This window comes from Belonocnema kinseyi, chromosome 5 (genome assembly GCF_010883055.1).
Source record: "Belonocnema kinseyi isolate 2016_QV_RU_SX_M_011 chromosome 5, B_treatae_v1, whole genome shotgun sequence".
Taxonomy (NCBI): domain Eukaryota; kingdom Metazoa; phylum Arthropoda; class Insecta; order Hymenoptera; family Cynipidae; genus Belonocnema; species Belonocnema kinseyi.
In genome coordinates this window covers 108,279,832-108,305,586 of record NC_046661.1, presented here as the reverse complement: position 1 = coordinate 108,305,586, position 25,755 = coordinate 108,279,832, and the positions used below count along the sequence as shown (strand labels likewise).

At 26.1% G+C, this 25,755-nt stretch overlaps 1 protein-coding gene across 1 annotated transcript; it reads right to left on the bottom strand.

Moving 5' to 3' along the window:
* Positions 1-53: 53 nt before the first annotated feature.
* LOC117173397 (regulator of G-protein signaling 7) lies at positions 54-23,878 on the bottom strand. Its single transcript, XM_033361937.1, has 10 exons — positions 23,782-23,878; positions 21,253-21,303; positions 16,249-16,404; positions 13,892-14,115; positions 11,000-11,229; positions 7,637-7,750; positions 7,401-7,523; positions 4,965-5,151; positions 4,796-4,888; positions 54-659 (listed from the first exon to the last, which is right to left on the bottom strand). The coding sequence occupies exons 1-10, from the start codon at positions 23,876-23,878 to the stop codon at positions 594-596; spliced, it is 1,341 nt and encodes a 446-aa protein (XP_033217828.1). The 3' UTR covers positions 54-593.
* Positions 23,879-25,755: the final 1,877 nt, after the last annotated feature.

The following is a 25,755-nucleotide window of genomic DNA, read 5'->3' as shown; positions in this document are numbered from 1 at the left end:
TTTTTAAATAGGTCTTCGTTTTATGAAAATTATAGTAGCAAATAATGCAGTTCTCTCATCACGTAACTTATATTTATGTTTCTTCGGTGTTGCATCCGAGCCAACTGGTTTCGAAAATACAGTTGACTTTTTGACAGTGTATGTTTCTATTTTTTTTCTCAATACCTTAGTGAATAACGCCTTCATTTCTACAGTTCTCGATTTTTTCTTCTTCTACAGAGTATTTTCTACAATTCTACAGATCCCAGCGAATGCAGTTCCAGTACATTCCATACGCAGACTCCTAAGACATCAATTCCTGCAGCTTTTGCCGCGAGTTTCGAGTAGACGATCTACGCGTAGAAAACAAAGCTATCGCACTAATTATTCCCCCTTAGAAAAATCGGCCCCGTCATCCGATCGTGTAAGTTTTGGCAGCATGAAAAAGCGAAGTGTAAACGATGATTTCTCCTCAAGAGAGACAGGTAGATCGAACTATTCACTGCCAACGTTTCTGCTATTCCTCTTCGAACGTCGAACGTTGCGAAAGAGAAAGTGAATTGCGAGCGTTCCTTTTCAATGTTTAGCCTCTGAGAAGGCGAGAATATTTTCGATTAAGAAGTTGCCGTGTCTTTCCTGCCGGTGAAAGAGACAATGGATCGAATTCCTTTCACTGAGGTCTGCAAAAGAAGGAGGAATAAAGTAAAAAATAAGATGATAATGGGGCCGTTCAAAAACTGCGTCACGCTGTTTTCAACACACACTCGCTCCCCTTTTTGACTCAACATTTTCTCTTCGATTTCATTTGATAAACGCCTGAATTAAAAACTTAAAACTTAAATATTTTAACAGACTTCATAGCCCAACATGCTTTCAAAACAGGGCAAATAGGGTACTTTTTGACGATATTAGGGGAATTTTCAACAAAATAGTTGAACTTCCAAGCAAATAAAATGGAATTTTAGATAAATTTTTAAACCAAAAAGCCGAATTTTCAACAATGCAATTGGATTTTTGAACAAAAGAGACGAATTTGAGAAATTGGTTGAATTTTCAACAAAACAGTGGAATTTTCTGGTCAAATAGTTTATTTCTAAACTAAATAAATCATTTTTTAACAAAAAATGGAACAGTTAAATTTGTGGTCCAATAAATGTATTTTAAATTGATAGAAATGAATTTGCACCAAATATTTAATTCTTCAACCAAAGAGATAGATATTCAATTAATGAATTGAATTTTTAACAAATTAGTTCGAGTTTCAACCAAGCAGTCGAATTTTCAATAAAAAAGATTAATTCTCAACAAAAATATAACAGTGGATATTTTCACACAAAAAATATTTTAATTGTAAACAAATAAGAAAACGGTTAAATTTAACCTAAAAGGTGAATTCTTAACAAAAAATATAATAGTGGATATTGCAAACAAAAAATATTTTTATTTTGAATGAAAAACAGTTGAATTCATGTATGAATTTTGAATAAAGCAGTTAAATCCTGAACCACTACAAATTAATTTATAACCAAAAAATATCAAATTTCTACCAAAAGGGATGTATTTTTAAAATAAAAAGACCAATTTTTAACGAAAGATTTAAATTTGCAACCAGGATAGTTTTTTTAGTCAATACAGAAAAAAAATTTCAACCAAATAATTGAATTTTTAACCACATATATGACTTTTCGAACTACCAAGGTGAATTTTCAACCAATAATTTAAATTTTTAACAAAACAGTTTAATTGTTATGCCAAATTGTTAAATTTTAAATTCAAAACGACCGATTTTCAACAGAAAAGTAATTGAAATTCGAACTAAGAAGTTGATTTTTCGATGAACAAGATTAATTTTCTTCAAAATTGATGAATTTACAACAAAATTCATCAATTATCAACTAAATTGATGTATTTTTAACTAAAAACGATCAATTTTTACACAAAAATGGATTAGTTCAACTTTCAGTTTATAATATGAGTTATGAATATGGATTTTCACCCATATAGTTGAATTTCTGACTTACAAAAGATTAATTTTAACGAAATAGTTGATATTTCAAAAAATCATTATTAACTAAACGATAGCATTTTCAGGGTGGCCGTTTTAATGGAAGAAAAAATTCCCGGTTTTTTCACGGTTCGCAAACATTTTTCACGGCCCATGAAATTTAAAAAATCAAACTATATTCTAAACATTTTTCCATATAAAGTAACAAACGATAAGCAACAAATTAAAGCATTCAAAGTGAAACGCTTGAATTCCAAACTTTTGAAATTGAAGTTTAAAAGTTTTTCAATTCAAAAATTAAACAATGTTAAATGGAATGCAAATAAACTGCAAATTTTAGAGCTTTTATAAATTATAGAGTTCAAAGATTCAGATTCAGTTCCAAAAATATAAGTCCACGTTAACATTTTCACTAGTCTAATTTAAAGAATCAAGCAATGAACTTTAAAAATTTTCAAATTTATATTATTTTAAGTAATTTTAAGCTTACACATTAAAAATTGAAAAATAATTTTTTTAACTTAACATTTCTGTAATTAGAAATTAAATTATTTTTATTTTAAATAGTCTGGGCATCCTTCAAAAGCTTTAAAATTTTATTTCTATAATTTTTATAAAATCCTGACCATTTAAAAAAAATTGAATTTGAATTTATAGAACACTTATTATTTGTAAAAATATTAGAGTAATTTTTAAAGATATTTAGAAGTTTAAAAAAGATTTGAATTAAATTTAAAACTTGAAATAATTTCAAATACTTACAGCCGAATTTAAAATAAGATTTAGATTTTTGCATGTTTGAAACAAAAATTTAGAATTTTTTAACAATTGTGAAAGGCTTCAAACGAATAAAAAATTTCTTTAAGAGTATTTGGAAAATTCAAAATGATTTTTCACTTTGAAAAATTATGGAAGATTTTAAGAATTTTTTTTTTAGTTTGCAAGATTTTCAAAAACTGTAGGAAAATTTCGATTAATTTTAAAATGTGATTAGAATATCTGAAAAAAATGTTCATACACTTCGTATAAATTACTTGACATAATTTTAAGTTTTTAATTAATTTGGAATCTTTTCAAAACTTCTAAATATATCTTAAAAGTACTCAAATTTTTCCTACAAAGAATAAGTGTTCAATTGTTATTTATACGTCAAAACATAACAATTTCACTTATAAATTAAACACTTTTTAAATAGAACAATTAAAATTATATCGCTAAAAGATTAAAAGCTCTTTAAAATCTAAAGATTCAAAGCTTTCTAGGTAAAACAATTCAGTTTGAAATTGTTTTCTTTCAAATATTTGGTTTCAATTTACTCATTTTGAATGAACAGTGAAGTATTGCTAAATATGAAATACTTATTCTTTTTTTACATCAGGAAATTTCAAATTAAATGGGATAAAAATTTAATAATTTAGACTCACAATACTTTAAATTTAATAAAAACCTTTAATTACGACTATACTATTATGGATTTATTTTCAAGTTGAAAATAGTAAAACGCACGTTTACATTTTTTAATGGCTCAGCAAATTATTAGAAATAATATATTAATAAATTTATTTATTAAATTTTATATAAAAAATAATATAAAAGAAGACCTGAAACTCTAAATTAAAAATATATTATTGATAAATCATGAAAATTGTTATTTAAAAATAAAATTATCGAAATAAATGATATATTAATTTCAATTCTTATTAAGACTTTCGGATGGAAACAGTTACAATCTGGAAATTCTCAAATTTTGAACGGATCTAGAATTGTTCGGTCAAACAAAAGTGAAACTGTTTTTTATTAAATATTTCAACTTCAAATGCTTTTAATTTTTAATTGTTTAAATCTTCAAAACTGCACTTTAATTATTTTAAAAAACTGTTAAAATCGAACTTGGGCAGATTTTTTTTTTCTGAAAATTCGTAAAATTCCCGGTTTTCCGGTCCGGCAACCACCCGATTTTTTATAAAAAAATCTTAGATTTTTAAAACTTCTAAATTTTAATTTTTTAACCTTTAAAACTGCATTTCAAATTCTTTAAATTAAAATATATGCTTAAAAATTAAAAATCTAAAAGCACAATTTGGAAAATTATTTAAAAATCGGTTGAAATCAGAGTTGGACAACATTTTTATTCTGAAAATTTGGTAAAATTCCCGGTCAAAAACTAAATTCACTGTCATTTCCCGATTTTCCCCGGTCTCATAAAATTCCCGGTTATTTCCAGGTTTCCCGGTTCAGCGGCCACCCTTATTTTCAACCAAATAATTGAATATTCTATGAAAATAACAGAATTTTTAACAACAATTTTGAGTTAAAAGCGATCAATTTTCAACACAAAATGGAATAGTTAAACTTGCAGTTGAAAAAAATTATTTTCAACTTTAAAAAATGAATTTTCAACAAAATAATTAAATTTTTCACCAAATATTTAAATTATCAATCAAGAAAATTATATTTCTGCACAAAAAGACGAATATATAAGAAAATACATGATGCTTTGAAAAAACGATCAATTTTCACCCAAAAATAGATTAGTATTAGTTTTGAAACGGAATAGTAGAATATTTAATAAAAAAAGATGAATTCTGAATAGAAAATATAATAGTAAACTTTTAAATTTAGAGACTTTGTGTTCGTTTAAAATAAAATCACTAATTCCATTTTTTCAAACATATAAAAAAAATTGTTCCTCCTTCCCCACGTCACAAATCGTCACAGGTCAGCCTTCTCCTGACAGTGTGACAAAATTTTTAAACGGTCCCAAAGGATAAAACTATTTAAAGATAAATGAGGATTATTTACCAGATTTACCTTCTTTTTGGATCCACTGATATAGTCCTTGTACATTTCCGATCGCAGGTATCTTGAGTAGGAATCACTTTTCATTAAATGGTAGACGTGAGCCTTGAAATAAGAATTAAATTTAGTTTGGTTTATTGTAAGGTACTTTTGTTTTTTAATTTTGTAGAAAAATACTTACGGCTGCGACATCAAATGACCAACGATCCGGCTTTTCTACGTTCCTTCTTGTACTTTCTAAAGATCGAGAATCAACGTTAATTGGACAACTTGCTTCCTTACCCAGGTATTCTTCCCAAATTTCCTTGACTCTTGCTTCGACAATTCGCTGTGGTAAAGTTTTTAATTCCTGAACGGATTCCCAGAATCTATAAAGGTAATATTAAATTATTATTTTTCTTATTCTTTAGGAAATTGAAAGATTTCAGAATTTCAGAGTTGCTACAAGACCTGGGAGACCTAGAAAATCCATGGGATTTAGAAAAAACAGACTGTATTTTTGTTTATTTGCACCTACTTCAAAGTCTTAATTATTACCTTAGTACTTCGCGGCGAATTTTAATTTTACGAACTGATACGATACTTTTTTTTACTAATAGAAACAATTATTACAATTCCGGAATTTAAAAAAATTATATTAGAATAGTCGCGAGAAATGTTTATAATTCAATAATTATTAAACTGCCCTTTACATTCACCGATGGTTTACATTCTTCCGAATTAAAATCCATCTATTTTTTTGAAAATTCAACTATTAAAAAAAAACATTCGTCTTTTGGATGCAAAATTTGTATTTATGGATTGAAAAGCAATCTTTTGGTAGAAAAGTAATCTTTTTCGGTTAAAAGTTAATTATTTTTAATTGAAAAGTCTACTATAATATATTTGGTTCAGAATTCATCCCTTTTGGTTGAAAATTTAATTGTTTTCTTCTAAATTAAAACTATATTATTAAAAAGTCACCTTTTTGGTTAAACTTTAACATTGATAGTAAATATGTTATTTTTTCGACCAGGATAATAAATTAATTAACTTCTGATGTTATATTTAGCTGATTACTGGTCAAATCATTTTCTGAGATCAGCAAAATTTAACAAAAGAATTCAATTAATTTAACAAGTATGTTGAAAATTGATATTTTAGGGGTGAAAATTAATCTTTACAGGTCGAAAATTCATCTAAATAGTTGGAAATTCAACTATTTGGTTGAAATTTGTTTCATTTTTAACTGAAAAATCTTTCTTAGTTGTAGATTTATGTCTGTTTATATGATTTGAAAAGTCAACTAACTGGTTGAAAGTTGAACTACTTTGTTAAAAATTATTTTTTTTTCTTTAATTTCCTTGGCGGAAAAACCGTAATTTTGGTTGAAAATTTATGTACTTTGTTGTAAATTCATCTTTTTTTTGTACAAAATTAATTTTTTTTCATTCGAAATTAATTTTTTTCTCGAAAATTTAGCCAGTTACATTACATTAATCTTATTTTGTTTAAATTCGTATCTTGAGGTTGAAAAATTACCTGTTTTGTAGAAAATTCGTCTTTCAAGCTTGACATTTTCATTAGGAATTAATCTTTTTTTTAGAAAATTCGTCTTTTTAACTTGAAAGTTGAACATTTTGGTATTAAATTCAACTGATTAAAAATTTCTATCATTTTTTTTTAAGTTCATGTATCTGATGGAAAATTCGTCTTTTTGATAGATAATTAATCTTATTGGTTTAAAATCGATATTTTTGGTAGAAAATTCAATAATTTTATTGAAAATTTATGTATTTTGTTGAAAATTCGTCTTTTTTGCTAGAAAATTTATTGGTTTAAAATGCAACAATTTGGTTGATTTTATTTTGTTTTTTGACTCAAATATCTTTCTTGGTTAAAAATTCTCAACTCTTTGGTTGAAAATGTCTTTTTTTTGCTTTAAATTACACCTAATTGGTTTTAAATGCAACTCTATGGTTAAAAATGATTGTTTTTTGGTGGAAAATTCAACTATGTGGTTGACAATTCAACTGTTTGGATAAAAATAAACTTTTTGTTGAAAACTTTTTTTTTAGTTGATAATTTTAATTGGTTTGTAGAAAATTCTTTGTTTTAGCTTGAAATTTTATCAGTTTGGCAAAAAATTCAACTCTTTGATAAAAAAAATAAGGTATTTGTTGAAAGTTCATAGTTTCTGGCTGAAAGTGCAAGTTTTTGTGAAAAAATCGCATTTTGGTTTAAAAATTCAACAATTTGGTGGATTTTTTTTTTTGACTGAAATATCTTTCTTGACTGAAAAAATTATCTCTTTTTTGTAAATTGTTTTTTATTGCTTAAAGCTCAACTATCTGTAATTTATTTCCTCATTTTCGTAAAAAAATCATTCTTTTTCCCCAATTTGAGAGAATTTGTACTGTGAAGTCTGTAATTAAACAAGATATTGTTGGTAAATTAGGTTGCGACCAGTAAAATGTTGAATTTATATAAAATTGACTGCATTTTTTTTTTTAATTGACCTGCAACTTTAAAAATAGGTGACCTGTAATTTTTTCAAAGTTAAACTTGGAAAACCTGAAAAAAGTCATATTGAATTTTGAAATCGGATTTCTGTAGCAATCCTGAATCAGATATTTACTTGAGATTCTCCCCGCTAAATTCTTTTTCCAAGAATCGTTCAAATTGTTCCCTGCCGACAGGATCTTGAAGCAGTTCATTAAGTCCAAAAGCCCATCTTCTGACTCTCCTCACTGGCAATTCGCTGTCGAGATTTAATTTTAAAATATATCATTTAAAAAATTGATTTTATTAATTAAAATCAGACAATTTTTGACACGGTAAAATAATTTTCCGAAAATAAAAAATACTGCTTACCCCATTTTGTCTTGTTCCCACATTTCCATACTATCAGAGACCCAAGGGTTTGTCAGTTCTGGTTGTGTGAAAAATGGATCGTACTCTGCGTATTGTTCGAAGTAGCCTATAAGCCTGAAACGTATATTATTCTACTTTAAACAATAGCTCAATGGTGTTTATCAAACTCAGGAAATTGAAAAGCAATCGAGGAAACAGCATTGGAAAACCTATTAATATTCGTTCCGAATTATTGACTGAAAATTTAATTAGGAACGAGTAATTGAAGAGAAATTATAAAACAATGTTTCTCTTGGTTGACAATAAATACGATTTCATTATGCGGCATCTTAGGGCAAAAATTAAAGATAGGAAAGTTAAGAAGATTTTTTATTCAGTTTAATAGTTCTTTAACTTTTTTTTAAGTTTGAGGAAATTAAATAATTTCGTTTCATATATTTTTTAATCGTTCTAGAACCTTCTTTTCAACAGATTATAAAATATTATAAACCATTTTATAATTGCAGAATTTTCTGAAACATTTTAGAATGTTATAAAAAAGGACAGAAATCTTGAGAATGTTTAAGAATTCTATAATAATGCAGAGAAATATGAGATCACTGTAGAACGGGAATTCATTAAATACACACCGCAAGATTGAAATTTGTACTTTTGATACTGGGTTTCAACAATCCGGACTTTTGGCAAGTGTAGAATATTAAAATATATTCAGAGAATTCTTAAGCAAGTAGAAAATTGACTAAAATTAGTATTTGCATACCAAATTCCCTTTACAAATATATTCTACCTTTGATTAAAATATTTTTTCACATATAAATTTTTTATGATTAAATAAGCTGGTTACAAAAATCATCTGTTTTCTTAAAATCATTAGGAAATTATTAATAATAATATTATTAATTTGCCAAATTAGTTCCCAAAATTTATCCAAATTAGCATAATTCATGTAATGCCTGTAAGAAGCACACAGTCCAAGAAATTCTTAATAGATTCCCATGCTTTGAATGGATTTAAAGGAATTTGAAAAGTTTCAACGATTTTCAAAGGAATTTAAATATTTTAGGATATTTTAAAAGAATCAAGGAAATTTTAATAGATTTTAATCTATTAAATCTAGTTGTAAATCTAAAGGATTTTATTTTAAGAACTTTAGGCTATCTTAACATATTTCAAGGATTATTATAAACTTTTAAAAAGTTTAAAGAATTTTCAAATATTGTAGCGTACAGCGCATATATTTTGTTAGAATATTTTTAAAGATTCTAGGCGTTTCATGAGATTTAAAAATTGTCAAGAAATATACAAAAGTTTGAATGATTTTAAGTCAATTAAACAAATTTTCATGAAGTTTTAAAGAACTTCATCAAATTTCATAAAATATGAAACGATCTCATAGAATTTATAAGGTTTTAGGAAATTTTTATAGACCACAAGAGATTTGATCAAATTTCCAAGGATTTCAATCATTTATTGGATTTTTAGAAACCACATGGTATTTTAATCAATTCTCTAGGGTATCAGGAAGGGAGTTCAAAGAATTTAAAAGATATCAGATTTTTTTGAATTTCCAAAGGATTACAAATATTATAAGGTATCTTTGATATATTTCTATAATTTGAAGCAAATCTAAAGTATTTTATTATAATATAAAGATATTAGGATTTTTTTTAATTTTTAAAGGGTTTAAAATATTATATAGGGTATCTTTGATAGATTTTTATAATTGGAAGTAAATCCAAAGGAGTTTATTTTCAAAAAATTAGGTTATCTTAAAAAATATAAATAAAAAAAGGTATTTGAAAAGCTCTCAATGTATTTTAATAATTTTACAAGATTTTATAATATTTTCATGGATTTCAAAGAATTCGTTCACAAGAATTGACGGATTACGAAGGATTGGAAAGATTTTCAAATATTTATATATTATATTGCATGATTTTATGTTTTATCATTTTTTCAAGATTTAAGGATATCTTAAAATATTGAAACAAATTTTTAATTGACTTCAATCTTCTTATAAGACTTCATAAAATTTCAAAAATGGTAGGGAATTTCTTTAATTCTAAAAAAATTTCAAGTTCTTTTAAACACTTTAAGAGATTTAAAAATATTTTAACGGATCAGAAATATTTGATGATATTTTGAATAGATTTGAAACATTTGAGGTATTTTAAAAGATCCAATACATTTTTAAGACATTAAACAAAGAGTGACATCAAAATAAACAGTTTTAGCCTATTTTTGAACCTCGTTAGCGACCTGGCGGAAAAATATAAAAATATGTTACAGGTATCAAATTACTCATCATTGAAAACGAAAGTGAGCTTTGCATTTTTTTTCAAAAAATAAAAAAGAATAACCCGTATTTAGGGGTTGAGAAGACCCCCAAAAAACTAAAAATAGCAAATACCATTATGTATAAAATCATTTTTCACATCAACTCCTTATTAATCAAGAAAATGTGTGATTTTACTTTTGTAATGTTTCTATTTTTTATTTTTTGTTTAGGTTTTCTCAACCTCTCATCTTGGTTTTCAATTACGAGTAATTTGATACCTGTAACATATTTTTATCGTTTTTCCCCAGGTCCCTAGGGAGGTCCAGAAAATTGGTTAACTTTGGCTTCATCCTGTCAAGGAATAATATAATATAAAAATATTATATAGATTATATAAATTTTCCAGGATTTCACAAAATATCATTAGATTTCATACAATTTCACGAGATTTTATTATATTGTAATGTATTTGAATGAATTTTTTTACAAGAATTGAGAAATTTTGTATGATTTTAAGGATTTGAAGAGATTTTCAAATAGTATCTGCAACTTACTTAAATGCATTTGGAATTCAACCGGAATTCTGATTAATTGTTCCTGAATTAATTTAAATTGTTTTCGATTATTTGGCATTCTTTTGAATTTTGCTAAACTGATTTCAAACTTACTGAATACAATTAATTGTCTGTATTATTTAATTTTCAATTCATTTGAATTTTTTTGAATTTAATTTTAATTGTCTTGAAGTCTTATGAATCGAATTATTTTTAATTTAATTTCGAGTTTGCTTATTAAATATTATTATTGGTAATAGTCAGGAAAAATGGATATTTAATTAGAAAAAAGTCAGGGAATTTTGAAAATGAAGTTTTGAGTCCACTCTATAATCGGTAAAATCTTTTAACGCGCGTGTTAAGATACTATTTGTTGCATGATGTCCCTGAAAACAATGAGGAAAGTTCAAAGGTCAACGAGATGGGCACACGATTCATTTCTCGACCCGCACAATTCATGCCAACTAGAATTCTAAAACAAAAACTCTTAATATTTATTCTACAATAATATTTATCAGAATTTACACTTACGCATCTGCAACTTTCGAAATTTTGATAATTCGTCGATCAAGTCTTTGTTTCAAGATATCAACATCCCTTTGTAAAGATTCAGCCGACTGCTTCAACATAGAATTTGTACGAGGAGGAGAAATTCTTCCACCTGCTAATCCCAGCTGTAAATGCTTACTGGCTTTAACAAGAGGTTTGTGGCTACGACATGCCTTCTTTATGTCGAGTTCTGTTGTATTGACACAACCAGGCTGAAATTAATTCCAACAAAATCAACAATAAATTATAGTTAATTCAATTTAACTTTGAGGAATTATTTTAATTTAAATATCTGAAAGTCCTGTTTTAAATTAAATATCATCATAATCACACGCATATAGTTTTTTAATTTAATGGGTAAAATAATTTTCAATACGACATAAAAATTTCAAATAACTGTGTATTCTTTTAATTCCTTTGTTTATTTTTATGAAGGTTATATACTTATAATTTTCTTAAGATTTTTGAGAAAGTTCATATGGATTTTTGAAAATTATTTCAAAAATCTCAAATCAAACTTCTAACAAAAATTTTAATCTTCAATCAAATAATTTAATTTTCAAACAAAAAGATGAATTATCAACGAAAAATATAGTAGTTGATATTTAAATCGAACAATATATTTTTTTTTAAGAAAAAAATTGAATTCATTCGACAAAAAACGCCAAGTTTTAGCAAAATAGTTAAATCTTCAATCAAAAAAGATTAATTTTCAACCTGTTGTATTTTTAACCAAAAACGATTCAATATTTCTCAAAAGAAAATATTTTTTTACAAATATAGGTTAATATTTTAAACCAAAAAAATTCATTTTCAACAAAAAGACGAATTTTGAACTAAAATGAATGTTTGAAAAAATTATTTTTGAACAAAGTAGTTATACTTTTAACCAAGTTTTTGAATTTACAAGAAAAAAGATGAATCCTCAACGAAAAATACAATATTTGATATTAAAGATAAAAAATATTTTAATAAAAACATTTTAGGAAAATTTTTAATCAATTTGAAGAAGGAGTTTTTGACGCTTGTAAAGAATTAAAAAACATTTTATAAATTATTGGAAATATTTCAAAGTTTAAAATCATTTACAATATTTTTATAACATCTAAAACTTGTAAATATCATTTAAACTGACTCGAATTATTCCTAAAATGGTCTTAAAGTCTCCCGAATGAATTATTGTTTCCGATTTTGAAAATCTTGTGTAATGTTTTAAGATATTTTTAAATATTCTCTGAAAATCGAATTTCCATAATAATCTCTTTCCATATTACAGGAATCTTAAAAAATGTATTATCGTGAAATCTTTAAAAAGCTTATATAAATAGTATAATTTTCATAAGATTCTTGAAAAAAATTCAAAAAGATTTTTGGAGATTCCAGAAAGACTATAATTTTATTATGTTACAGGATTTTACAAATTTTAGAAAAAATTAAAATACGTTTAAAATATATTCAGAACTTCTAGAAGTGTAAAAGAAATAAAACATTCTTTGATAAATTTTCAGCGATTTCTTAAAGTAGAAAAATATTTTTTATCTTTTCAAAAAATCTTAAAATCTTAAATTCTTTAATACCTTTTCAACTGGCTGGAAATATACCTACAATTTCAAAAAAGCTTGAAATTTTTTTCAAAATCATCAAAAAAATAAGTTTCTGGAAACTGTTCAAATTAAAAATTAGTTTTTAATCTTTCTAAAAGTTTTAAGCGAATAACTTTGATTATAATTTATCTTTTTTCTTTTAATTCTGAGAAATTAAAAAAATTACGTTGAAACCTTCTAGATTCTGTTTTGAATATTTTCGAAATCTTGTAAAATGTGTGGAAATTTTAAAAAATATTCTCATTAAATTAATTTTGAAAAATTAGAAATTAGTTTGAATTTTCCCTGAAATAGTAACAAAAATTTTTTATTATCGTGAAACCTTTCGATATACTTAAAAAGCTTCAAAATTTTATATAGAAAAAATTTTCAAAATTCTACATTTTGTTCGAATTTTTGAAAATTTTCAACGCTCAAATTAATTTTTAATTACTTAAAAACTTCTAAATATCTTTTAAACTGTTTCATTTTTTGTCCAAGTTTTGTAATCTTGCAAAATTTCCCAATTTTGCTTTAAAATCGTCCACATTCTTTTTCGAAAATGTAGGAAATCGTTTAAAATTGTTTGAATCTTTTTCAGTTTATTCTTAAAATTAATTTTTTATAATCATTAATAACCTACATTTTATTTTGGATTTTTGAAATCTTTTCAAGATTCAAAGCATTTTCTAATCTTTTTAAAATTTCTAAAACTTCTAAGCATCTTTTGAAATGCACCAAACTCTCGATTTCATTCCAGTTTTGGGGGTTGCCTTTAAATAACCTTGGACTGAATTCGGGGGATCGAAACGTAAAAAGTCAGGGCCGACCGAAAAATTTCCAATTGGAATGCATACTATTGCACAATATATTTGACTGAGTAATCGCGCATGGCGGCCCTTCCAAGCCGACTGTCGCAGTCGCTCACGCCCTGCTCCCCTGAGAAACTTCAGGGTTCTGCAGTTCTAGGAAGGAGGAGAACAGGGTGACTGAAAGCGAGAGTTTTTTGTAATGTTATTTCCAGTACCGCTAATATATTTGTCCACCTTTTTTTTCATCTCTTCAAAAACATGAAAACGTTTCCAAACTATAGTATGATAGCAAAATGTTAAAAACAGAATTATTTCAATTATTTATCAATAATGTTTTGAAATATTTAGAAATAAATGATATCATGAAATACAATTACTTATTTGGACAACAATGCGTCCGGTATTTTTGAGTTAATTGGGAACATCACTTTTTCAGATAGTATAGGGTTGTAAAGCTCTCTTTCTAAAGTCATAATTACCATTGGTCGATGAACATCCCAAAAAGCTCTTTCCTGACTATCGAGCACTTTTCTCTCCAACTTGTCTCTCTTCTTATCGACTTTGCTCTGGGCTTCAGCTTGCATCGCGATAAACTCCCACTTCCTGGAGAACATTTTTTGCAGCCTTGCTAGATTCTCAGCCTCGTAGTCTGCGAGCTCTAATCGAGTTTTGTTTTGCATTGTTCGTTTGCACAAATATACAGCTGAAAAATAGGATAAGCATTTGAATTTTCCATCAAATAATTTTTTAATTTTAAATCAGACACAGTTGAACTCATGAAGAAGACGAATTTTTAACGAAACGGTTGAATCTTTAAAAAAATAGATTAATTTACAATCAAACAGTTGGATTTTTGACCCAAAAATTTTAAATTTTCATCAAGAGTGACGAATTTTCAATAAGATTAATTTTCTAACGATAAAATGCGTTATTTCAACAAAATACATATATTTTCCACTAAAATGATGAATTTTCAACCAAAGAAAATGAATTTTTCGCAGAGTATTTCATCTGTTACTCAAGTAATTGTATTTCCATTCACAGAATATTTTAATTTTTAATCAAGGGCAGTTAAAGTCATCTAAAAAAATACGAATATTTAGCGAAATTGTTGAATCTTTAACAGAAATGCATTAATGTTCCACCAAAAAGTTGGACTTTTAACTAGAAAAGAATAAATTTCTACCAAAAGAGACGAATTTTCTCCAAAATATTTTTTACCAAGAAGATTAATTTTTTAACAAAAAACCAAGAAATATTAAAACTTAATCAGACAGTGGCATTTTGAATAAAAAATATGAAATTTTTACAGGAAAATATGAGTTTTCAAGTAAATAAGGCGAATTGTCAAGAAGAGTTAAATTTTCAGCAAAAAAGACTTTTCAATCAATAAAGAAAAATATATAAATTAAAATGATGAAATTTGAAGGCAGACGTTTCTACATAATTAGTACATTTTCAACCAAGTAGCCGATTTTTCAAACAAAAAAAAAACCAAATAGTTCAATAAAATAGTACCAGTTTTAACCAAGAAAAATTAATTCACAACTAAAAATATTATATTGTTGATACTTTAGTTCAAAAGATTTCATTTTTAATAAAAAAGAGTTCCATTCACTGAAAAAGATTAAATTTCTACCGAAAGAGATGAATTAAAAAATATATTTCTTTTAAAGTGAGTGGAATTATTCATAAAATTTTGAAAACCCGTTTAAACTTACAAAAATCACCTGAGAATCTTCCAGATTTTCTTTTACACTTTAGATGCAAAATTAATTGAAAATTCGTTGAAATATCTTAAGATACTCTTAAATATTCCAAATCCTCTACAATATTGTGAAATCTCTTGAAAATTTTTTTAAGCTTTTGAAAATTCCTTGGTATTTAAAACAAATTAATAAATAATAATTAATAATTAAAGTTTTAAAGAAATTAATATAAATATTTCTCTGTAACATTAATTTTAACAACTTTTTAATTATTTTTAAATCTTTTGAAAGCTTCTAAATATCTCTAAACTTACTCGAATTTTTTCTAAAATGTCATCTTGCAAAATTAAAATCGACATCTTAGGAGATTATTTTTAATGCTTTATAATATTTTTCAATTTTCTCTTCAATTCCGGTTTTTGAAATAAAAAATCATTTATCTTGAAACCTTTAAAAATTCCCTGAAAGCTTCTTGTTTTCGAGATGTTCAAAAATGTAAACTTTGTTTAATTTTTTTATATATTCTCAACATTTAATTTATTTTCGAACCTTTTTAAACATTCTAAAATTCCTAATATATTTTGAAATAATATCATTTTCTTAAAACTATTTAAACCCCTCCAATTCATCTTCAATATCGTAAATTAAGATATTGTATGTTTTGTCCATAATTTAATTTTTTTATTCTTTTTGGTAGAGTGAAAAAGATAACAAATTATAAAGTATTAGAAAAATTTTGCAGAACAAAATTATTTTCCAATAACAGAATGTAATTTATAATTAATATTTTATTTTTTATCAATAATTTTTAGAAACATGTGGAAATTTAACAGCAGTATATGCGAGTTATCGTTAAATAACTTTTTTCAGATAGAATCTTGGACTTGTGGAACAAAATGAGCATTTTTCCATAATTACCCCGATGATGCAATTGGAAAATTGTTTAACCAATTCAATTTTTTTTCCTAAATATATTTCACAGGATTTTTCAATAAATGTAAGAATTCTTGCAACAGATTGTCCTTAGAAGAGAGGGTGAAAAAGTGTTCATTTTATTCTGAATTACACCGGACAACGCTATTGTAGTTTTTTAAACTAATTAACTCTAAATTAATAATGAAATTTACCATAATCTGTATTTTCTGGCTCCCAGCAATTCGAGGGCCAGAAATATGGAGTTTGGAACCTATAAAAGGTGTTGTCATTCTTTACCGTCAAACAGTGGTCGTCTATGGGGAAAAAGTATCCATGGGATGCCATAAGATGTGCGACGTGGAGAGCCTCTGCAATAAATTCTGACATACGAGTGGTGTACACAATTATTTACGTAAGTGATGCACAATCCAATTAAGGCCAATTCTTTTTATGAGACATTTCTCAAATTAGTCTTTAGACTTACTTGAAGAACGAAATTTATAAATTTTGTTTTCCGGCATCATTAAATAGAATTTTTATGTTTTAAAAACGAGCCAAAGAGTTCGGCAAGTGCCCCACAGTGGGGAAAAATATCTCTGAACAAACTAATATTCAGAAGAAAATGAAAAAAAAATGTTGGCAGATTATCAGTTTTTGAGAAAAAGGAGAGGCCACCAACAATAGATAATGAACTTAAGGTAGATAATGAATTATTATAAATACTAATATGTGTAAAATAATTAATTAAATTTAATAGTTAGGACACTACATGTGTTAATAAATAAATATTAGAATTAACTATTTCAGACATATTTTTGCTTTCAATTAATGATTATCTACTATAGGCTTTCAATCCTAAATACTTTGAATTAATGAAACAACTTTGTCGAAAAATTGTCTAATGACGTCGTAATTGTTAAGAAATTTATTGAATTTGTTATAAACAAATAAGTGAGTGAAAATGAATTTTTGCTGGGATTAGCAGTGATTCGTAAATTGATTCGCACTAAGTTTAAACAATTTATAAAACCGTTTTGTCAATTGAATTTATTAAGGATAATAAATAATTGGTTATTTCATAAATAAATCTTGTAAATAATTATCAACCGCTGGTACATATTTATGATGAAATAAATCAAGTTATTTTCTACTGAATCAGCCAAAAATTAAACGAAAACGTCACTTATTAGATTTACTCATCCAATAACAATTGATGATTGTTTAAGCAAACTTAATTAAAAAAGGCACTGTCTGGCTATTTTTAGTGGTATAAACTTGTTTTTTTTTTTGCAATGACGTGAAGTGTAAATAACTAACTTATAGAAGTTTAGGGAACTTTAAAGACAGTAAACGATTTTTATTGTTAGCATAAATTGTTTAAACAAATTTTTTTATCTCAGGCATTTTTAAAGGAATTCCCAGACTGCTATTTAACATAGGCTTTGTTCTATCGGTCGATAACAATTGATGATTGTTTGAACAAATTTAATTAACAAATACACTGTCTGGCTATTTCTAAAGGTAAATCCTACGTATCCAATTCTTGATAACTAATTTTTAACCTTTTTATAAGAAACTTCGATAAACATCCTCTATCATCATCATTTGTTATCAAAAGATTGTAAGGACTTTTGTCTAAATAATTGTCCATATATATTTCACAAGACAAATGGAATTTTTTATTTACAATTTATTGTTTGAGAAAACAAGAATATGTTCAAAAAATAGAAATGGCAATAACAATAGTGAATCGTTATCGATGTTTCTAAAAAAAGTTCAGAAATTAGTTATTAACAGTTTGTTTCGCTGAAAAACCCAAGTTTTTACTTTTAGAAATAGACAAAAAATGCATTTTGTAATTTGGTTTGTTTAACCCATCATCAATTTTTATCGATCATAGCTCAGAGCAATTACTAAATAACAGATTGCTAATACCTTCAAGATACTTAATTTTTTTCTTAAAAAATAACTAAGATGATAAAAATTTGTTTAAACAATTGTTGTTTAGAATGAAAACTGTTTATTGTCTTGTAAATTCCCTAAACATCTATACGTTAATTATTTACACTTCATTACTTTTTAAACCTCAAATTTTTACCTCTAAAAATAGTCAGACAGTGCATTTGTTATTTAAATTGATTTAAACATTTCATAAATTTGATTAAAAAATGTTTTTCGTTTATAAATTGTTCAAATTTATTGCCCATCATCAATTTAAGAATTACTGCTATTCTTCATGCATCCATTTTCACTTACTTATTTGTTTATAACAAATTCAATACATTTTTCAACAGTTGTTAAGCTATTAGGCAACTTTTCTAAATATTTTCTTCATTGATTCTAGGTATTTTCGATTGATTCAAGTATTTCTTGAAAACCGATACTCTTTTATAAAGAAATATCTTTTTTCATTTTTGTTAAGAAATAAAAATAATAAAAAAACTTTTTTTAAATATGGACATGACATATTTTTTCGGAATTTTATTGACCTTAATTTGTAAAAAAATTTAATCTGTTGAGAAATCGCTTCTGAACATAAATTTGTCGGTAGACTTTTTTTTTACCAACTGTGCGCCCTCAAGGAAGGGATTCGTAGGCTACAGAATTCGAGTTATTCCAAACCATAAAAAACCAAATTTCATCATCTTTTTTTTAAAGACTCAGGGTGGCCGAAAAACATATTTTCAACATTCCCTTACTTTTCCCAGACTAATGTTTTATGTTACCTGGACTATAAAATTTAAAGACTAATTGACTTCAAAAAAAAAGAAACAAGTGGCCTATTTAAAGTGAAAAAGGACATTAATGATTTGATTGGTGTTCTTTTTAATTAAAAAGAATAATTTGAAAGAAATCGGTGAAATTTATAAGAATTTCAGGTGTATTTTAACAAATTCAAGATGAATTCATAAGATGTTATAACAATTCAAATAAATTCAATGAATTACTGTAAAAAACACCCTCACTTCTTCTGAATACATTTATTAAAATCCATTAAAATATGATAAAATCCCGTAAAATTCTATAAAATTCAAAGATATTTTCTGAAATCCTAGAAAACTTTGATTCCGACGAAAAAAATTACCTGCGACAAAAATTAACTTCACAGCATAAACTTTACCCGAATATCAGTTAAAGTTTCTTTTTTTTTTACTTTAAAGCCGCATCGCCATTTTTTTAAATCTTTAAAAATGATTAAAATCCTTGGAAAACCCTTGACACGTTTCTAAAATTTTGAAAATGCTTTGGAATCTTTTAAAATACTATAAAATATTTCAAATTCTTCTGAATTCCAAGTAAATTGCAGAAATCAATTGAAAATTCCTTAAAATATTTAGAAATAGGAAATAAATAAATCCTCTAAGAATTCATTCAAATATTATAAAATCCTGGCAAATTCTGCGAAATTTTATGATATTTCCTGAAATCATAGAGAATCTATTAAACTACCTTGGGAGCTTTTAAACCCCATTAGAAACATTAAATTTTCTCATGAATCTTATAAAATCCCTTGAAATCTTTTTAAATACCTTTAAACCTTATAGGTCCTATAGAATCGTTCCATATCTTCTCAAACTTAAGTAAATTATTTGAAATTTCATGCAAATTTGTTGAAATCCCTGAAAATTCCTTGAAAATGTATGCATCTCTGCAAAATGCCATGTAATCTTGAAAATACCCTAAAATATTTCAAGCCCTTCGAAAACACTTGAAAATTTTTAAGACTTCAAAGTTAAAAAAAAAGTTTTAAAAATACGCTAAAACCTTTATAGCCCTTTGGAATGCTTTCAAATTACTGAAATTTATTCAATATTCCTTTGAATCTTCTAAAATTCCTTAAAATATTTCCAATCCTTCTAAATCTTTGAAATCTCTTGAAACATTTAAAAGCTCTTGAAACTTTTTTAAACTATTAAAAATGCCTTCAAATACTTTTAAATACCCAATAATATCTCAGTATATTTAAAATCCTTTCAAGTTATTGAAATCTATTAAATTTTTTAAAACAATTTTTCTTATACGTTCAAGTATTTCACATCGTTTGAAATCCCTTGAAACTTTTGAAAATTACTTGGAATTTTTAAAAATACCCAAAAATCTGTTGAATTCTTTGAAATCCCTTAAAAATCCATTAAAATGTTGTAAATACTATATTTCCTAAAATTCTGGAAAGTTGATTAAAATACCTTGCGAGATTTTAAAATCCATTAAAATCATTTAAATCTTCGAAAATCTTATAAAATCCTTTGTAATCTTGTGAAATGTCTGGAAACCTTAGAGGTCCTGTAAAATCGTTCCATATATTTCAAAAGACTAGGAAATTCTTTAAAAAGTCCATCATAAGCATGTTCTCAAATCCCTTAAAATCATTCAAATCCTTGGAAATTTATAAATTGTTTAAAAAAACCTTCGAATCTTCTAAAATATGCTAAAATATTTCAAATTCTTAGAAATCCTTTGAAGCTTTTTAAAGGTCTGTAGAATTCTTCGGCATTTTTTAAACTTTCCCTAAAATATTTAATATATCCTAAAATTTTAAAATACCCTAAATCTTTGCAATGCTTTGAAATTCCTTCAAACTATTAGAATCTGTTAAAAATTCTTTGGATTTTTTAAAAATACTCTAAAATATTCATTATACCCTTAATATTGATGATACCCTGAGTCTTTACAATTCTTTTAAATTTCTTGAAGTTATTAAAATCTATTAAAAATTCCTTAGAATTTTAAAAGAAATACCCGAAAATCTTTAAAATACCTTAAATTTGGTAATCCTTTGAAACTCCTTCAAATTATTAAAAGCTATTAAAAATTTCTTCGAATCTTTTAAAATACCCTAAAATATTTCTAAAGAATTCAAGAAAATTCATAAATATAGGTTGGCACCTGAATTAAACTGTGGTAAACCCATCTGTTAATTTATTCAAAGAAAAGTTATTAAAGTGAAATTTTAATTTAAAAAATTGGCGTGCGGCCACCCTGAAACTGATAGGACAAAAATCAGACTAAGAAAAAAAGTTTCCAGCATAGGGGCCCATATTTTCAAATTTTTTCATCTTCCTTAGGTTTGAACCACTTATAAAAAGAAAATTATAATTCATTATATAGGTTTCCAGCGTAGCCTACGAAATCTTAGGAAAGATTTTGAATTTTAAATAAGTGTTTATATGTTTCTAAATTTGTTTAAAAGCTAGAAATGAGTCGGTGATTCATACCTTGATCGTCGATGTCCATATTCTTCATCATCCACGTTATCAAATCAGTTCCTGTATCAGAAAATGTAAGACAATCATTCTGAACATTAATCTACTCCTTATTGAAAAAAAATGTAAGAAATAGGACAATATTTGATCAAGGAAGGGTATTTTTGTTTACCGAAATTTCCTTTAAAAAAATGTATTGAACTTAGGTTTTGAGTTATGAAATGATTGATCTGGACCAATCAGGAGCGATGTATACGTGGGTGAAAGGGAGGCGAAAGTTCTGTTAGTGACTGTGAGTGACCGCTGCCTGTTAGAGGCTCATAACTCAAAAACTAAGTTCAACACATTTTTCCCAAAGAAAATTTCGATTTATTATTTTTTTACACAGCCATTTAAGTCCAGACACTGTGTTCTATGCCACCCTGTATAAAATGAATTTAAATAAACAAATATGTACAATGCATTTGAAATTGGACAAGTTCTCAGAAAGTTGAAAATTACAAATCGAAATCTTAAAAAGAAACAATTGAATTTTTAATATAATCAATTTAAAAGTCTTCTGTTATGCTTAAAGTCGGAGTGTTTATATTCTATACATTTTTTAATTTAAGTTTTTCTAAATCTAATTATTTTATAATTCGAAAGATTTCGAACTTTCAGTTTGTCTTCCTTCTAGATTTGAAGGTTTTCTAAATGTCACTATAGTTAATGATTCATATAAAATCTATTTGTATAAATCTATTTTCATCTTGTTTAAATTTATACCATTATTGCTTCCTCATAGAGGGAGGTTTCTAATTGCCTAAATTTTCAACTCTACTTTCTTGACATATTTCGGTATAATTCGACTCCCATAACTATATATTAACCTAATTGATTTCCAGATCTCATGTGATTTTAAGTTAGATCAACTAATTAGAAGTGGGTTCTTTTTCCGTTTAGATATTTGAAAAAAATTGACCACGCATCGATCGACCTATGGTGGAAGCTGTTATGACCTACTAGTACCGATTTATGAAGTGTAAAAAAAGTTTAATCGGTTTATATAAGAAAAACATACTTGATGTTAAGAATACTACAGCCCTAAATCTAATATCTTTGTTCGAATCTTCTAGATGCTATAAATGATATATTGAAAAACCTATCATGTCCTCTTACGATCTAGCAATACCTGTTTAAATTTTTTAAAATATATTGCTTATCTTGTTAACATGAAAAAAACTTTCATCATTTTGGAAATACAACACGACTATGTATATGATGTATTTGTTCGCGTTCTCGAGAAGCATCGATTGACCTATAGAACAACCTTTCATGACCTATTATGAGCAAGCAATATACTTATTTATAATTCCTTAAAATATATTACCTATCTTGTTTTATGAAGAAAACTTAGCTAATATTGGAAATATAATAGGACTGCATATGATGTACTTGTTCAGATTTTTAAGAATCATCGATTAATCTATTGAATAGCCTTTCATGATCTCTTATGATTAAGCAAAATCTATTTATAATTATTCAAAATTTATTGCTTATCTTGTTTTTATGAAGATAAATGTTCTAATATTGAAAATATTACATGACTATATTAATGTAATTCTTCCCGTCTTCGAGACGCCTCGATTGCCTATTACGATGAACCTTCAATGAAATTTCATAATCAATCAGTAGCGACTTTTAAAGTGAAAAAAAGGTTACAACGTTTATATTAAGATTTTTGTTTAAATTTGGAACATAACACCACCGTACGTTTACCAGTTTGTTATAGCAGAACACATTGATTGACCTTTTTGATGGACTTCTTAATTTTCTAAAAATAAGATTTTCGAGAAAATAAAAACATATAAGCTTGAATAAAGTGCAAAGTGTCAATTTTTTTCTTTTAGTAGAGTAAAACCTCCCTTTATAAGGGAGCAAATTTATTTGATATCTATGAGGAAGCAAAGTTTTTTGTGAACCAAGTTTATCAATTGTCTTTTTTATTTTTCTGCTAACCTATTCATGTTAATTATAGAAAGCTTTGCATCTTTCAATGAACTTTTTAAATAAAAAATTCTTAGGCTGTTAAGGTTTTCATTTTTAACCTGTACAATAATTTTCAACTAAATAAATTTGAATACACGCAATTTTGAATCTTATAATTGAAAATCGTGAAATTTAAGTTTGGACTTATTTTTAAAATGTACTGAACGCTTCACCTGTGGTTATTTAATTGAAATGGTTTAAAAGGCATTCAAATTGAAATTGTGCGATTTAAGCAAATAAATCTTGAAGTTTAAGATCGATTAAGAAATAATTCTGGATGCTTCAAACTTAGAAGTGATAATAGAATTCAAATCGTACAATTCAAAAACTTTGATTTAAATGTTAGACTAATTTCTAAAAGTCCAATTTATATAATCTCAATCTGAAACTATTCAATGTTGAATTAAAGCGCAACTAAAATTAAGGGATATGATAGGACAAAGAAGAAATTGCACAATTTAGAAATCCAAGATTATTTGATAAAAATAAAAAGAGAAATCTTCCAGAAAGTACCTGTAAAAACGGCGGGAATTTTGCTGATAAAACTTTTAACTGTCTTCACTGGCACACCGTTGGATTCATCCATCATTTTCTCGACAATCGATTCCATCTGGATAATTACAATTAGATTTGAGTTATTTAATTTCAATATGCCAGGGAGTTTATATCTTGATGTTAAAAAACAGTTATCTCTACTAAAAAATATTGAACTTTCGCAACTATTAAACATTTTTTAAGTTACTTCGGCTCTTACAAAAAATTGAATCCTAAACTATTTACTAAAATACTCTTCAGATTTTAAAATGCACATACATCTAAAATTTGTTACTTAAAATTGTTTTAAAACCCCGATGCTTTTGACAATTGATACTTGCAAAATTATTTAAAAAATAGGGAGTATCGAATTCTTCCTTTAACATGAGATGAATGAACTTGAAAAATGTTTAGTTTAAAAAATTATTAGCAATTTAAGAAATTCACTGGGACCACTAAGGCATTTTTTCATCCTTTTCACATTTACACACACTGTAACATAATATTACTCAAGGCTCTTTTTACACATGTATATTCATGCATACTCATTTGTTACCAAATTAAATAATTAATTAATACAATTAAATAATTGAATCAATTATTAAAATTAGTTATGCAGCAACTCGAATTGCAATATTGTGCATCGGGTTGCCGAGTATACAGCTATTAATTTGTAATTTTTTAATACTTGCGCGAATACAAATAAATATAAATGTGTCAAAAGGTAAAAATAATGTAAAATTTTGTTTAAACTTATAAATAAATGTGAAAAAGGATGGAAATAAGCCCTAGTGGGCCCAGTGGACGGAACGGTCACTATGTTGTCACTTTAGGGGTTATACATAATCTACGTTACGAATTTTGGGATATTTTTTACTCCTCTCACCCCTCGTTAACAAGTCAGTTTTTTCTTTACTCTCCCCCCTCCGCCACCTGAAAATAACGAAGCCGTAGGTTACACACGGATTTCACGTTTATTTGGGTTTTTTCACATTTCTATGGAGTTCTTCTGTATTGAGTAGAATTTTTGACCACAAAGGAGTCTATAAAGTATAGTTGCATTTTTGACCAAGTAAAGTTCAGTTCTTAAAAAAAAAGATGATCGTATTTCTTGTATGAATGGATGAATTTTAAATTCTGAAGGACGAATTTTCAACAAAACAGTTACATTTTTGACTGAAAACGATGACTCAACAAAGTAGTTGAATTTTAAATCAAGAAAATAAATTTTTACCCAGAATGAAATTTTGAATCAAAAGAGATAAATTAAAATAAGAAATATGAGATTTTAAACAGGAGTTGTCACCCCACAGGTTTAACCAAAATTGTAATAGTTACATTTTAAGTTTAAAACATTAATTTTCAACAAGATAATACTTATTTTCAACTGGTTATATATAAATAAAAAACATGAATTTTTAACAAAATTGTTGAATTCTCAACTGAAATGATGATTTTTAAAAATAGTACGAATTTTCAACAAAATACATGAATTTCCCAGAAAAAAATGAATTTTCCACCCAACACTATGAATTTTCAACAACAAAAAAAGATTTTTTATGAAGTACTTAATTTTTCAAATAAACGATTTAATTTTGAAATAAACAGATGATTTATCTACCATAATAGTTGATTTTTTAACCAAATAGTTGAACTAAAAAAACAAAAACCAAATTTTAAGCAAAAATGAAATGCATTCTTACATTTTCAACAAAAAAGGCGAATTTTCTATCAGTTAAATTGAATAAGAGAAGACAATTTGTTAACAAAATAGTTTTATTCATAGCCAGTAAGATCAATTTTCAAAAAGAACATTAATTTTCTACACAATTATACAAATTTTTCAACAAATAGCATGAATTTTACACAAAAAAGTTATATTTTCAAACTAACAGCTACTCGCGGAGTTTTCTACAAAAATAGTGGAATTTTTAACGAAAAACGTGAATTAAA

Excerpts from the sequence above, each read along its gene's own strand:
- LOC117173397 (XM_033361937.1), bottom strand. The coding sequence starts at position 23,878 with ATGGAATCGATTGTCGAGAAAATGATGGATGAATCCAACGGTGTGCCA. Across the intron at positions 14,116-16,248 it reads GCCAGAAAATACAGATTATG|CTGTATATTTGTGCAAACGA; the intron begins GTAAATTTCATT and ends CCTATTTTTCAG. Across the intron at positions 5,152-7,400 it reads TTTAGCGGGGAGAATCTCAA|ATTCTGGGAATCCGTTCAGG; the intron begins GTAAATATCTGA and ends TTACCTTTATAG.